Raw genomic sequence first — 16,288 nt, forward strand, 5'->3', positions numbered from 1 at the left:
GACAGTGCAGGACGCGAGTCAGTGTCCCTGCATGTTAGCCTAGCGTGGTGCTAAGCAAGCGTCTGACCTGGGAACGTCATGTCACTGTTTCTGACTTCAGCCTTCTCATAGGACGTCCTCTGCAACTCGAAACTTTAAAGGGCTTCTCGATTGGTTCTCCTCCTGCAGGACAGTCTGGGGGGTAACAGCAAGACAGCGATGGTGGCCACTGTGAGCCCAGCCGCCGATAACTACGACGAGACCCTGTCGACGCTGAGGTACGCGGACCGAGCCAAGCACATCGTCAACCATGCTGTGGTCAACGAGGACCCCAACGCCCGGATCATCCGGGACCTCCGGGAAGAAGTCGAGAAGCTCCGAGAGCAGCTAACCAGAGCGGAGGTACTGGGCACTCTGCTGGGTGGGGACACAGTGTTGCTGGCACCGGAATTTCCTTCCTCTTGGCCTGGAGGGATGAGTCCTCTCCTAAAGTTTTGAATGTCTTGTAGGAAGAGAAATTTGAGATGAGCGATAACGAAAGGAAGGTTGTCATATGTGAAATTTAGAGAGTTTTCGCAGGTGTTGAAGGATTGAATGGGAGGACGAATGAAGGAATCAAGGGAGTGTTTCTTTCCATCTCCACCCAGCAGCAGACGAGAGAAGTCCTGGAATAAGGGAGTGAGAGAGACACTGGAGACTGGTGCAGACAGGATGGAGGGGCGAGGCCCAACTGCGGGGGGCCAGGCAGATTTTTATTTTCATTTGTTAATCAGCGGAAGTCAGAATGAGAATCTTGAGGTCTTCCTCACCTTCGTAATCCAACTTTTCCATGTTGTGGGTTAATTCTGTTTGTAGAAAAAAATGACACTGTCGCAGAAGGACCCTTGTATGCAGTGGTGCTCTATTTGTGTTACAGAGGAATGGAGATTCTTCCATGAATTCTGTAATGGATGGTATTTATGTTCCATTACTGGATTTGAAAACCTACTCAGTTCCGACCTCCAAACAAGCGCTCATCCTCTTGTAAACGTGGAACGAAGCCGATTCAGGACTCCTGCTTTAGTTGGCATTTCTCTTGGCAGTTACCCATCACTGTGGGACTCTTTCCTGGGGTGGGCACCACAGTCCTCCTCTTGCTTATCTGCTGTTTTCTGGTAGTAAGTCAGTAAAATACACGAGCAAGACAGTTACCTTGGTTGTGTTTATTGAATTTATCATATTTATTGCCTGCTGAATTTTATCCTGTTTTTACAGGAATAATTTTATGTTCCATCAAGATTCTTTGGAATTTTGTCTCTGTCTCCCCAATATTAAAAACACCATTTAGTTTGTAACACGCCTGTGTTTAGTCTGTACATACTTGAATAAATTCTTGAAGTCATCAATATAGATGGCAGTGAATCATGTGTGTGATGTAGATGTATGACCTATAGGAATTTAAAAAGTAAGCCCTTAATAGCTTTACCTTTTTAGGGGTCTTCATAACAGGTTGGAGGAAAAGGAAAATGTTGTCTTCCTTTTTCGCCTACCTTGGATAATTTGATGAGTTTGTGGTCCTCACAGCAGTTTAGATGCTGGGATCAGTGATGGTCCGTCATTCTGTTCGAGGTAGACAGAGACCTCAGCATGCTGCAGAGCAGAGAAGAGGCAGACAGTCACTTTTATCCTTTTAGAGTTGGCTAATTCATTTTCCAGGCCCTCATCCAGACATTTCATGAAGTAAATATTTTGCTTGTAGGCAATGAAATCTCCAGAGCTGAAAGACCGGCTGGAAGAATCTGAGAAGTTAATCCAGGAAATGACTGTGACCTGGGAGGAGAAATTAAGGAAAACTGAAGAGATCGCACAGGTTTGTGTTTCCTGATTGAGAGAGAGAAACCTTGTAGCAATTTGTATGGTGAGACTCAGAGGGAGCGCCTGGTTCCTTTTTGATTTTTAGCTTTGCTGATGGCAAATCTAGCACCATTAATAGGATTGTAGATCCAAGAGAGTCTATACTTTACTTTGCAAAATTAATTTGAAAGATAAACAGGGTGTAATAGCAATTGATCATTTATCATGTAAGAAATAATTAATTTTTTAATGTCAACAATCTTTAAAAAAAAATTTTTTTTTTCTGACCAGTAAAGGGATTGCAACCCTTTGCTTGGTGTTGTCCACACCGTGCTCAGCCAGTGAGCGCACCAGCCACCCCTATGTAAGATCTGATCCCATGGCCTCGGCACTACCAGCACTGCACTCTCCCGAGTGAGCCATGGGGCCAGCCCTTAAAAAATTTTTTTAGTGAAATAAATACTTTGTAGCCTCTGGCTCTGAACACCTTGTTCTATTTTTTTAGACCTAACGAATTTACCAAAATTACAAAATTGCAAAATTTTGAAATTACAAAATTGCAGACCTAAGTAACTTACTGAAATTACAAAATTACTAGTAGTAGATATTAGGTTGTGAGCTTCATGCTTCCATATGCCAGCACAGTAAAAGTAACATGAGATACCTAACTGAGATGACTGTCTCTCACTGTTAGAAACTTAGCACAGATGGAGTTGTGAAGTCTTAGGATGGAAATATTAGCATTAGTCTTGGAAGATCTAGTCAAGTTTAACATTGGGAGAAAATGCTGAAAAGTCTGTCTACTTCAAAGGCCTATCCCGTGGTTTTCCTGTTGCATAGTTATTCAGCCTCTGTTTTAGAAATATATATGGTAACGTGGAGCTCGGGACCCCTCTGGCAGTCTTTTGGGGGCTGGGCAACTCTAATAGCAGCTATTTAATTGAAATGTCTTATTCTTTGGTTTCTACTCATTGGGCTTCGTCTGTTCTGCAGCCGAGAGTAAGTGTCCCACAGTGTGCAGTAACTAATGATGACAGTAATAGTCACCGTCTGTTCGGTTCTCTATGTATTGGGCCCTGTGCTAGGCACTTTGAACTACAGTTTTTTACGAAATCCTCTCAATAGGCCAACCAGATAGGGACTGTTATGACCCACCTCAGTTGTTCAGCTAAAGTCGCTTCTCTGCCTCTTCCCCTTCCTTTTCTAGGTTAAAAATCTCTAATGTTTTAAGCTGCTCCTTTTATTAGACAATATATGGAACTTGCTACATCTTTTGCCACAGAATAGATTCTGTCTTTAAATGTGCTGCCCAGAATCAGTTCATACGTCAGGTGTTGTAGCACAGTATTATTACTTAGCATAAAGTACATGTTACGTTTATATTAGTGCAGAGTAGGATTTAATTCTATTTTTAAAACATTTTTATTATAGACATTTTCAAAATAGATAAATTAGAGAAGAGTGTGATAAATCCTCGAGTACCCATCCCCTGGTTTTGTGAAAGATCATCATATGGCCAAGCTTGTTTTATCTGTATGCCTGCTTTGGGTTAAACGTATCCCTCAAATTACAGAGAAGAGAACCCATCAGTGTATAGCTGTTGCTCATTACATGTCTCACTTTATGTTTTTCATGAATTGTAAGTCACTCTAATAATAACTGTCCAATTTGCAACTATTCTATGTGAGCCTTTCTGAGCTACTCCAAAGGTAGGACACTGATGTGGACTTGCTGTCATGAACACGCAGCAGGGTGGGTCCCAGGGAGCAGTAGTGCTGGGGAAGCTTGTTCTTGGCCTCAACCTTCTTCCTCTCTTGGGTGTCCCTTTGGAGGGCTCAGCCTGACTTTGTCCCACTCCCCCTTCAATGCCTTATCTTGCTGGGCCCCCAGGCTTTAGTGCTGTGGAGCTTTTCCCCTCTCTCATTGAAAAAATGTGGTCTGTTGATCATTTACCTTTTCCTAATCCAGACTGGCATTTTCCAAAGGGTGTTTCTGACAATATAGCCACAAAATGTTACCAAGTCTTCTGGGGGGATATATGGCCCATGGTCAGTCAGATACATATGGGAAATTCTGGGTAAACTGAGTTCAATGGATTTATTTTGTGAAGGACTTCTCACATCATTTCTGGGGCTCCTGCGAGTTGGCGGCTCTCCCTCCGTCCCTCGTGCCCTGTGGCACCTTCCCATGGTGGGCCAGCCCTCTGAGCACCCCTGCTGGCCTTCCCCGCAACTGTGCTCACCCTGTGACCCCTACATCATGCTGCGCCTGGCTGTTGTTCGACTGTTCATGCGGTTTTATTCCCTAATGAGTTTTATTCCCTAATGAGTTCGTAAGTTTCTCAAGAAAAAGTCCTTATCTTTTAGTTTTTCTTAGGTGTATGCTCAATAATATTTTTGAGTAAGCAGAACTCAAGGTGACTATTTTCTAATTCCAGCGCCACATCTATGATTCCAAACTGTGTCTGATTTTCATCTTTTATGTTCTCATTAGGAACTGTACTCTTAAGTGAATTCAAAACCTGAGGTAGATCAGAGTTGGCAGACAGTGCTGTGGGCAAACCCACCTGCCACTCGTTTTTGTGAATAACGTCCTGTTGGAGCGTTGGCCAAGCTCATCTGCTTATGCGGTACCTATGGTTTCAGCAGCAGAGCTGAATATGAGATGGAGACAAAACGGCCCACAGAGACCTAAACATTTACTCTCTGACATTTTGTAGAAAAAGTTAACCAACCCATGATGTCAGAAGCAATAATATTTGGTGATATCAATAAACAATTATGTTGTATTATACATTTTTAGTTTATGAGCTGATTTCTAGATGTTGGAGACATTTGTAATTTTTCAGATAATTAAACAGTTTGAAGATTTTGGTAGCAAATGTAATAATGAGTTGAGAGTTCCCTACCATTATGCCTTTTTTGGCTTAGACAAAAATTTGGAGGTGTTTTTACCATTATAAAACCTCAAGTGACAGAAAAATGCATAGGGAAGCAATGTAAAACAGTAGTTTACCAACAGCGACAACTTCTTTTCTTTTCTTTTCTTTTTTTTTTTTTTGGTGGCTGGCGGGTACGGGGGTCTGAGCCCATGACCTTGGTGTTAGAAGGCTGTGCTAACCGACCTGAGCTAACTGGCCTGAGCTAACCGGCCAGCCCACTGATAACTTAGAGAAAGGTATATTAGAATTACTTCCCTCATTTTATGGATGTGATTCTTTATCAAAGATAATCGCTTCTTGGAATTGAATACTGAAGACTCTAATGTCTAGTGTCTAACACTTAAAACTCCTGAAAGAACCCTATAGCTCTTTCTGTTAGTGACACACTTGATTCTAAGACCTAGGACCAAAATATCCCCTTTCTGATTTTGTAATAGTGTATTACAGGGTGTATTGACGGGGTTGCAGTGATGATATAAATTAGGATGGTATGCATAGAGACAGCAAAATTTTGAAGCTTTCTTTTAAGTATACTACAAAGTTAATAGTAGTAATAATGGCCCTTGGTAAATGACCTAGTTTGTCTTGTCTTTCTTCTGCATCAAAGGTCCTAGGTGACTGTGACTCATCACTACTTGCTGTTTACCCACAGTCACAGACACCCCACCCTGCTGTCATAGAGCATCGGGCTATGAGATTCCTGTTTCCTCCTGTATACATATTTTGTATATTGTAGAGGTTCCAAGGCAGGCAGGCACAAGAAAAGAAAGGCTTGTGTTGTTATGAAAATAACACTTCAGTGTATGTGCAAGTCTTTTTCTTGGATAAGTTAATAATGCTGACGTTTGAGTGCTCACTGTGTGTCCTGCACTATGCTGGGTACTAGGAACACACAGTGAATAAGAGCGGATCCACGCCCATATAGCTTCGTAGCTCACAGCCCCAGGGAGTGGCAGAGATGGTCAGTAAACACTCACCAAGCATGAGAACACATCTGCTCCAGGGAGAAGGAAGAAGTATGAGATCCCTTAAGCGAAAGAGCGTTCTTGGCACTTTCAGGGATCTGGAACACGTTCCATGTAAGTTTGGTGCAGGGTTTGAAAGCAGGAGCTCCAGGACGTGCATGTGGAGAGGAAAGGGCCTGGTAGAAGGCCTCACGAACCTCACTGAGCCTTTGTCCTGGCTGGGGGTTCGCTGAAGGTGTCAAGCAGGAGAGTGTATGAGAAACTTTGCTTTTTAGAAAGATCACAGTTCAGCTAAATGCACTCACATTTGCTCATATGTGTGGAGTTAAATGAGATGAATTCAGGATGTTAGATATTTTTGAGAGTTTGTTAGTATGCTCGGTTACTGTTTGTAAGGGGCTTTATTTTACAAAATAAAGTAAATTTCAATTAACAAAGTAAAACAAATTTATATAGTTTGGAAAGGAGAAAAATGCAATAATCTACAATGCCATATCCTAAGTTAACATACTTGAATTATAAAGATATTAAAGAATTATTGTACCATTGTAAGATCTTTTACATCTTACTGACTCAGTAGCTGTGAAATTAATACCTCTCTAATACATTTACAGGAGCGACAGAAACAGCTTGAGAGTCTTGGAATATCTCTTCAGTCTTCGGGAATCAAAGTTGGGGATGATAAATGTTTCCTTGTTAATCTGAATGCTGATCCTGCGCTGAATGAACTACTGGTGTACTATTTAAAGGTGAAGTAATATGCCTTGTTCCTAGTTTCCTGACATGAAATAGAATATTTCATAGTACTTTTTTATCAGCACCGCACTCTCCCGAGTGAGCCACGGGCCAGCCCTTCATAGTACTTTTTTAAACTTGGGGAACCATGCTTATCCAAAAAACAGAGTTAGAAATTGTTTTTATTTGAATAAACTAGAGTGTAGAAAATGATCTTGGGTTTCTGGGATCAGTTTCCCTTTTTAGTTTTTGAATGATGTCATTCTACCTAGTAATCTAAAAAATGATATTCTGATATTATTTCCAATAAGTTAAATAGCTTACCTACCATTATTTAATGTGATTTATACCAGGGAATTAAGTAGATAACTTTAAATCTTAAAGAATGACTTTTAAAACTAAATGATTCATTTGGTCAGTAGACTAAAGCTTCTGTGGTTTGTGTGAATCCCATCTTTTTGTGAGTGGTTTGGTAGCTCACAAGAGAAAATGTTTAAAGAAAGTAAAATTCTTAGGACAACTTGACATGGAATGTATGTTTCCAGTAACTCTTAAGAAAATAACAACATTTGGCTTTTCGATTTATGAAAAAAAGTGAGAATAGGTCACTTAGAGACTGAGAGAGTCAGAGTATAGAACAGAAAAAAAACCAAATATTGGTTTACATCAAAATCTATAAATCAGGAGACATATTTGGAGGACAAAGAGCATGAACCTGAGACACTACAAAATCATGAGGAGCATTCCAAAATTGCCTTTGTCAAACCCAGGGCATAAATTAATTATGTGATGGACTGTACGACACTAACACAGGCTTAATAAATATTAGGACGCAGTTTCTTTCCCTCATGCATGTGGGCTCAGCTTACGTGACCAGGATAGTAAAGCTAATGAGCTGACTTTTGTTTTGTTTTGTTTTGTTTTATTCTTTTTATTTATTTTTCTTTGAAGTTGGAAACAGCTTTAAGATTAGAGAATTGTGTGGTTTCATTTCTTAAAAGACTCAAAAATTCGTGACACGTTGGATAGTTTCCCAGTTTTTAATCAAAGATATCCCAGAATAATTGCTTTGTGTCATTTTGACGAGGCCCCTTGGTTAAGGAGTATTGTACACTGTGTCTTCTCCAGCTGTGAGTTAAGTCACGTCTTTGACAACGTACTGTAATACGTGCGTGACCCAGGTAGCGTGGTGTAGTGGGAGCAATGCCAGAGTCAGGGGGAGGTGGCCTGTGCTTCACGTCCTCGGTCGAGTCCTTCGATTACTCCAGGCTGCAGTTTCTTCCTTCATAAATGGATGTAAGTTTTCTCGCTCGCCTGCTGGGTTCCTCTGAGGACTGGACATCTAGAAGCATGTTATCAGCAGAAGCACTATGCAAACATACAGTGTTCCACATTCCACTTTGTCATCTGACATTCCATGTGGCTCCTCATACACGTACTGTCCTTCCTGCTAAGAAGTGATGTACTGTCCCGTCACTTACTGCTTCGGAACAATGTCGGCAGCATTTTGAGTTACAGCTGTCGATATTCATGAGCTTTAGGAGAGGTGTAATATTAGAATAGGACTTAAACGTTCTGCCCTTTTTATTTCCTGGGACTAGGAATTCTTTTCCTGTCTTATGTGGTGTTCTTTGAATGGGCAAACACAAACGCAAACACACCAAGGAGAAACCCTGATTCATATCTGTTCCTTAAGTAAAAAGTTAAACAAAGATACTGTTCAGAGGTTTTTGGGTAGTAGTCAGAATATTCCCAGTCATCTGTGTGGAGGTGTCCGGATTCTGTTTCAGACTGTGCGGTCAGCCCTGTTCCGGCACAGTTGGAGGCAGTACTGACTTCTTGGCGGTCCAGGCTAACCCCATGACAACAGTGTATTCATGACACAGCACATTTAGAAGGGTGATCTCCGCCCAAAAATAGTTTCTGCCTCAGTAAAGCTGCACCATGATGTGGGACAGAGGAATTTGGAAGCTTAGCATTTTTTATTTCTTTGCCTTCAAATTCTCAAGTCAATTTAGATATGGGCAGATGACCTCACATCTCTAGATGACTTCAGCCACCCCATCTGTAAATGAGAGCAGTGGATTAAAACAGCTCTAAAGTTCTTTGTAATTCCAACTTGCATGGTTCTCTGACTCTTCTAGGATGCAATCCTCCATTTATTTATTCTGGTAGACTTTATGCTAGCATACTTTAGTGTCATTATACCCATCTGTCACATAAAGAGATTGAGATGCTATCCCCCATTCACACTAGTTTGTTTTCATTGCCTGGTACCTCCGCCGCATGCAGGTACTCATGAGATAACCTGCTGGACCAGCCTGTGATCAGTTTCTTCTCTTCATTGGCCTGTTTTCTTGCAGTCTTTAGTGCACGATCGGAAGAGCTCATCAAAAGCTGATTAACTAGCTAAACATCAAACAGTAAGGCTTTGGCAGAGTTCAGCCTCTAGAACTCCGTATTTGAGATTCCAGTGTTTTGTCATCCAAATCACAATAGATTATAACCTCAACAAGAGATTTAATTTGTCATTATAATGTAAACTCTGTAATTGGGACCTTGTCTGTCTCTTGTATCTCCAGCGGTCCAGTTCCCAGATCATGATTGGTGCTCAATATGATATTTGTTAGAAAAAATGAAATTTTCCTTCTGGACCATGGATTAGACCTTTGCATGTGTGAATTAATGTCTTCTGTCTCTGATAATTTGTAATTCAATCAACAGGTCTTTAGCATCCACCATGTATTGTGAGCTGTTCTGGTTGTTATAAAAGATGCAAACATTCTGTGTAGGTTACTATCTAAATAAGGGGAGAAAATAGCATTTATGCAATAGATAGTAAATCACAGTATTATAGAATCTAAGGTATAATCAGGGTTCAGAGAAGGAAGAAGCCAGTGTTTAGTAATAGAGAAACCTTCACATGGAAGATGAGGTTAGAAGTAGGTGTGGAAAGCTACACTGCGTGTTGATGAAGGGAAGAGAGAGCATTTCAGGCAAAGAAGCTAAGATGAGGGCTGGGATGTGGGCATGAGCCTGTGTGCAGCCCAGACTGTGGTGGGAGCCAACTGGCTCCACACGCTCCTCCAGTCTAGGGTCTAGCACAGTCCGTCTTACCCTCTGCCCCCCAAGACAAAAAAGATTCCCAAGGCACAAATAGGACTCAGGGCTAGAATTCTTCATGGCAGAAGAAGAGGGATTCTACACAGAGCCAGCCCGAGGCAAGTGCTTGGGGGATTGTTTTTCTTCTTCTCTAGGTGACCTTGGACCTCCCTTGGTGTTGGTGATGTAAGACAAAGGAGAAAGAACCGAGGGGGTGGAGGCTGAGGCAGGCACAGAGGAGATTCTCAGGCTGCTCCTGAACTTTACTAAAGCATTAGCTACTTAGTCAAGCCCTGTTCTCCGGGACAGGAAACTGTGGGATAGGTCATGAAGCTCATCTAACAGTGAGGAGCAAATACCTATGTGGAACGTCCTGGAATGTATTATATACACACCTCGAGGGTCTGGCAGGACACCATGGGACAGTTCTGAACCCCAGCTCTTTGTTTCCTTGTGAACACCATTGCAGTGTAGTCAAGAGAGGAAGCCCCCAGAAAAGGGGAATGGAAGCAGTACTACAGAGGAAAAGGCCTTTCGTATGAGCTTGAAATCCCCAGAAGAGGTGGAAATGGTTGGAACCCAGATATAATTAGAAGGGTGACCTGCAGAGAAGAGGAGGGAATGCTGAGGGAAATGATCATTTATTTATTTTTTAAATATTTACTTAATGCCTAAATGCAGGTGTGTGGAACACAGAGGAAGCAAGGCAGGTTGTTTTCTGCTTTCGCAGAGTTTCCGTGCTCGTCATAGAGATGGATGCACACTACAGGCAGTGTTATGTAAGGAATTACAACAGGGCAGTGACCACTATTGGGTGGCTGTTTCCAGTTATGAGTCTAGATGGCACCTGAGGATGTGACATTAAGGGCTGAGATAAGGTGGAAATGATAAGAAACTACCCATGTCAGGATCAAGGCAAGAACATTTCAGACTGAGCAAGCAGCCAGTGAAAGGCAGTGGGACGGAAGTAAGCTCCCTGGGCTCGAAGAATAAGTCAAGAGCCGATGGCTTTTCTGTGCTCTTCGAGGGGAGAGTGGTAGGAGCCAGGATCAGAGAGGTGGGCGGGGCCGGGTCATGGAGTGTTTTGTAAGCCTGGGTAAGAATTTGTACTTTATTAGAAGTTCAAAGGGAAGCCACCAGAAGGTTTCACATAGGGGGACCACAGGATTAGTAGTTGCAGTGGGAGTGGCAGGGATGGTACAGAAGTGGAGACAGAGTAGGAAGCCCCTGCGTTCACCTGGCAAGAGATCCTGGGGGTTGACACTAGAGTGTGTTGGTGGACATGGGAAAAATGAACTGATTCATGTTATGTTCTGGAGGTAGAATCTGTGAAGTTTTCCAGTTGATGTGGGGGCAGAGGTGGGCTGGTAAGGGAGAGGACTCAAGGGCAGTAGCTGAGCTTTTTAGGTCACCAGCTGGGTGATGGTAGTGCCATTATTTTTGGGAAATGGAGTAGACTTCTGTTGAGTCAGGGTAGGAGGGAGCACGAGTTCTGCTTTGACCGTGAATTCTCACTTTGAAATGTCTTCTTTAGACATCCAAGTGTGTCATGCAGGCAAAGTAGGCCAAAAATAATGGCAGCTGAGATGAGGGTAGTGGTAGTGGAGGCAGGGAAATGGAATTCAAGTCTGTGGCTCCTGGTTGGTGAGATTTCATTTACATGTCAATAGTATATAAAGCCATGGGAGTTGGTAAGTTCTTCTAACTCGGGTTGGTAAACCACTTCCCTTGGGCCAGATCTACCCCCTCCAAGCCAGTGCTTGGCTGGGAGCTCAGAGTTGCCTTTATATTTTTAAATGGTTGAAGAATACTATTTCAGCATATGGGAGTTATATGCAATTCAAATTTCAGAGGTCATAAATAAAGTTACGTTGGAATGGAGCCCCACTTTTCCGTTTGTGTGTTGTCTGTCTGCTTCCGCACTGCAAAGGCGGAGTGAGTAGTTGCAGATGGCTCACAAAGCCTGGAGTATTTAACATCTGACCCCTGATCTAGGTGTGTAGAAAAAGAAGGTTCCTAGGAACACATCCCAGCTCGTATTCACACTTCATCGTGTACAGTCAGTCCAGTGTTGACTGCATGAGAGGGAGCTCAGTTTTTATGTCAGTTTTCTCCAGGAAGGATAGGTGAGTTACCTGCCAAAAAGTGTGGCTTAGAGATTTGAGTCATTATGTACAAATATGACACCTTTCGTGAGGTTAGGGGAAACGATGAGACTCATAAGATAATTTTAGGCTTTTCAAACTCTTCTCTTTGAATAGGTTTTATCTTTGTCGTTTCCTCGTTTTGACTGAGACCAGGTAAGTGATGTATAACTTAAGTAGTTATAGTTTTCAGACCAGTATTTTTGGTGCATCATTGACACATGGCTCATGCACTGAGAGTTGTGTAAAACATATGGAATCAAAGTTGTGGTGGAAAATAATGAATTATAGAATAGACAGGAATGTAGTCTTAAGTTTAAAAGGCATAACTCAATATATTATTACTCATGAAGAAATATAATTGTAGAATGAATTTCAGAGAAAGCCAGAGATTCCCCCTACCTCTCTACCCACTTTAACAATCTTTTAGTTAAGGCAATAGATCCATGTAAGACAGCTTAGTGTAGGGGATGGAAGCTTGTGTACATGTAAGAATACAGTATTAATCAGTGAATTTAATTCTTTCTTAGGAACATACATTGATAGGGTCAGCAAATTCCCAAGATATCCAACTATGTGGAATGGGAATTCTTCCTGAACACTGTATTATAGACATCACATCAGAAGGCCAGGTCATGCTGACTCCTCAAAAGAATACCAGGTAATGTACCCGACTTAGTGCTAATGTCACAGCTTTTAAGAGGAATAAAGTACACTAGTGGCGGGTGGGGCTGGGGACATTTGGCCTTTGTTGTTTCTGTTTTTAAGTTCAGTTAATTAAGATAACCAGTTAGTTTCCAAGCCCTTTATATCTCCCACCCCATCCCTTCCTCTCCATACCCACTACCATGGCCTTATGGAGGCCCTGCCAATGCCCCGCTCTTCTTTCTGGCCTGCTGGGCACACAGCTAGAAGGCTTTCTTCTGTTTTAGGTAGAAAGTCCCCTGCGCCCCCCTCCCTGTTTGTCTCCTGGTCCTCTTCATCTGCCGTTCCTTTGGTTTGCTGACCCCCCCTCCCTGTTTGTCTCCTGGTCCTCTTCATCTGCCGTTCCTTTGGCTTGCTGACCCCTGTTTGACCTTCAAGGTTACCCTCTGTCACTGTCTACTTGGGGGGTTTCCTGTTTGGTCTAAATTAAGTGCCCTTAGTATATATTCCCTGTGCACTTTATGCTCCTGTGGCTTGCCCACCTGTATTACCCCCTTGGACTGTGGGCTCCTTGAGGACAAGGCCTTCTTTTTTTGGTTCTCATCCCTAGCACATAACATAAGTCTGTTGCATAGGTGCTCAATAAATAATGAGTGAAGAGGCATAACATTTTATCAATTAAACACTTGTCGGCCTGTTTCCTTCAGCTGTAAAACTTACCACCCTGGAATATAGAACTGGGCCCGTACGATGTCTCCACCTGTTGTAAAGGATGGTTAGCTGAATTGTGTTGATCTTCCGAATGTTGATCTGTTTTATTACATGATGCAAAGAATAATTGCCATCACTGATGTCATCCATCGAGTCTTTCAGTATTGGGAGGCTGTCACGCTCCTGGAGAAGGACACAAGCAAGAAGGGAAAAGGAGCAGAGGCCGGCCTGGCCCTCACAGCGAGAGATGCTGCTCTCCCGCCAGACCGTAGATAATGTCACCGAATGCCAGCCTCAGGCAGGGTTATTCAGCTACCAGATGCCATAGGACAAAGCAGGCCACGTCACCATTTTGTTTAAGCACAGATGAAAACATGGTCACTGTGCCACCCACAGAATACCCGGTTCCCTCAGTGAGTGACTGCTACTTTGTCACCAGTTACAGCACTGTCCTTGTCCTAGTTTCCCCCTGCTAGAAATACCAGTCACAGGATTAGTTCCACTTTCAGACAGCATCCAATATGTGTATATATGGGGGATCCCACTTCCTTAAACCCTCTCTGAGGTCATCCAGCCAAAGCCCACATCTTACCATTGGTCCTTTCTAACACCGTCTCACTGAGACATCCGGTGACACTGCTCCCTTGGTACTTGACAGTGCGTGTGTTCCTTGTGGTCTTTGGCTGGAGGTTGTCGACACAGGTTTTCTGAGATTCTTACTTAAATTTTTACTTAAAAGGTTGAATTTGACCATTGGCAACAAATACTGCCATTTTTTTTTCTCGAAGTGATGAGCCCACTTTCTTCATCTTCGAGAAATGGCCCGCCAAATGCACAGGTCTGCAAAAGGAGTCCACGTGTGTCCAGACAGTCGCCTCTCTCTCTGGATGCTTCTCATCTCATCACCTGAAATAGTAACAGAGTTGCATGCTCAGGATCAAGAATTAGTGAAAGTAATTTTTACTGCTTCATTAAGGACGTCTTCAAATGAAACATTTTATTGTTTTTTAAACTGTGAGTGTATGGCAGCAAATAATCTGGTGACTACCAGGAAAGCCTGGTGCCACCACCTTGGTGCGTGTCCAGCATCAGCGGGCCAGTTTCACTCATGGTCTGATGAATGTCAGCACAGCGAACAGGACAAGAACCCAAGGCTTAGCATTATCATAAAAGCAGTTTTGATCTTGGGACCCCACATGGATTACATGTTGAGAATGTTATATTCCAGCTTTGTGTTTACTAATTTTTGCTCAACTGCTGTGCTTTTAAAAGTAAGCCTGCAGTGTTGTCATACCAAGGTCAAAGGTTAGGATTTTCGTACCAGTCAGACACTCACACACACAAAAAAGTAAGCCTATGTATGTTTTTGCCTTTGTTAAAATCCTCATTGTGTTTGAGGTGTTTGTGTCATAAAAGCTAAAATCCTCGTTTTAATAGGTCCCCTCCTGTCATAACTGTATTTTTTGCACTTGTGCTTTGAGAGATCAGACTATAGGAATGCAAAGATCAGATATGTTTAGTGTTTGAAAACCTGCATGGTGAGTGTAATCTAGATGGGCAGTAAGGTTCATGTGTGTGCATATACGTAAAAAATCACAAGCAGCGTAAAGCCAAGGAAATGCTTTGTAGCTTTATAGAGTTCAAAGAAACTAGGATGCTAGAGGCTGGAGTGAGCCGCAGCCTTTTCAGAGGAAGCAGAAACCAAACTGGACGTGGATTGCTGAGCAAGACTGAGGAAGATGGGGAGGAATGGGAACCTTATTCTAGGTTGGGGGACTGATAAAAGCCTGGCTTTGGAGGAAGAGTCGATCATGTTTAGTGTACAGAAAATAAACCTTTTGTTTGCAGGAGGTGAGAGTTCAACAAAAAGGGAAAGCAGGAGATAAAAATGGCTTCCTTGTGTAGGGCCTTTATGTCAAGCTAAGGTATTTGTACTTTACATCCTGTATCTTACAGAATGAGTCATTCAGCAAGACAGAGGCATGATGACACTGGTATCCCGGCGATATCAGTCCTATGGCGGCGTGCATAATTTCCCGTTTATTTCCTGCCCTTCCAAATCCCTCCCTCAGTGTCATTCTACCCACCATTTATTTCTGCTGCTGAGCTTCATTTTCAAGATAAGCAGCCCAGTGGAACTGATAAGTCTTCTATATGGATAGGATATGAATATTTTTCTATGCTGTAGTAAGTTACAGCAGAATTTAATGTAGGTCTCATTTCTCATTACCGATTCTGTAGGTATTTCCAGAGTCTCGTTGGTTGATGGACTCTTTATCCATATAGATTGAACATGCCTGTTGTAGTTGCAGTGTATACTGTTACCATCTTTTATTATTGACTGTGATGGTTCCATATTTACTCTTTAATATGCTATATGATAAATTTAGAACTTTGACAAAAGGAGATTATTGATCTGTTAACACTTAATACTATAAACATGTTAAGTAAGCTGTGTAACATTTAGTTTGGACTTTGAAAAATGGAAGATATTAATCTCCTTTTCCCTAGTAATCAGACCTCTATTGTATGGGAAAGTTAAGGCAGAAGATGTGACGGTTATTATTTACGTGTTTGATTTTTCTCCCCACAGAACATTTGTGAATGGGTCTTCTGTCTCCAGTCCAATACAACTACACCATGGGGACAGGATATTATGGGGAAACAACCATTTCTTCAGGTATGACACTGTTCTTGGCCCTTAACAAGGGGGATTATTGAAGATTGTGCTCTGAAAATAGAATATATATTAAGTGATTTAACTCCATAAAATTTATGTTGTTGTGTGCGTGTATGGCTGTAGTCATCCCTTGGTATCTGTGGGGGGTTGGTTCCAGGACATCTCCTTAACCCCCCTACAGATACTCAAGTCTGCAGATGGTCAAGTCTGATATAAAATGGTGTAGAATTTGCACATGAAGCTACGTATCCTCCTGTGCGCTTTAAATCACCTCTAGATTACTTACAATACCTAACAAAATGCCTGCACATCACGTCATTCATTTGGAGTCAACATAGTACTCGGTGTGTGGCAAATTCAAGTTTTGCTTTTTGGAGCTTTGTGGAATTTTTTTTCCCGAATATTTTTGATTTGCAGTTGACTGAGTCATGAATGCTGAACCCACAGACACAGAGGGCTGACTATATATTTATTTGCTATATGTATATGTGCACATGTGTAGTCTGAACCCTAGGGAAATATGAACGAAATACTGAGGAAAAATACTGAGTTT

General features: G+C 42.1%; 1 protein-coding gene across 2 annotated transcripts in view; it reads left to right on the plus strand.

Annotated features, from left to right (window-relative positions):
* KIF13B (kinesin family member 13B) overlaps positions 1 to 16,288 on the plus strand; it is a 146,694-nt gene that overhangs the window by 64,854 nt on the left and 65,552 nt on the right. For both annotated transcript variants that reach the window (XM_063088030.1, XM_063088029.1), the window contains 5 exons: positions 169 to 381; positions 1,718 to 1,828; positions 6,333 to 6,467; positions 12,230 to 12,360; positions 15,649 to 15,735. In XM_063088030.1, the coding sequence (XP_062944100.1) occupies positions 169 to 381; positions 1,718 to 1,828; positions 6,333 to 6,467; positions 12,230 to 12,360; positions 15,649 to 15,735 (677 nt within the window). The remainder of the gene's footprint in view (positions 1 to 168; positions 382 to 1,717; positions 1,829 to 6,332; positions 6,468 to 12,229; positions 12,361 to 15,648; positions 15,736 to 16,288) is intronic.

The sequence above is a fragment of the Cynocephalus volans genome, chromosome 2 (genome assembly GCF_027409185.1).
Source record: "Cynocephalus volans isolate mCynVol1 chromosome 2, mCynVol1.pri, whole genome shotgun sequence".
Classification (NCBI taxonomy): Eukaryota; Metazoa; Chordata; class Mammalia; order Dermoptera; family Cynocephalidae; genus Cynocephalus; species Cynocephalus volans.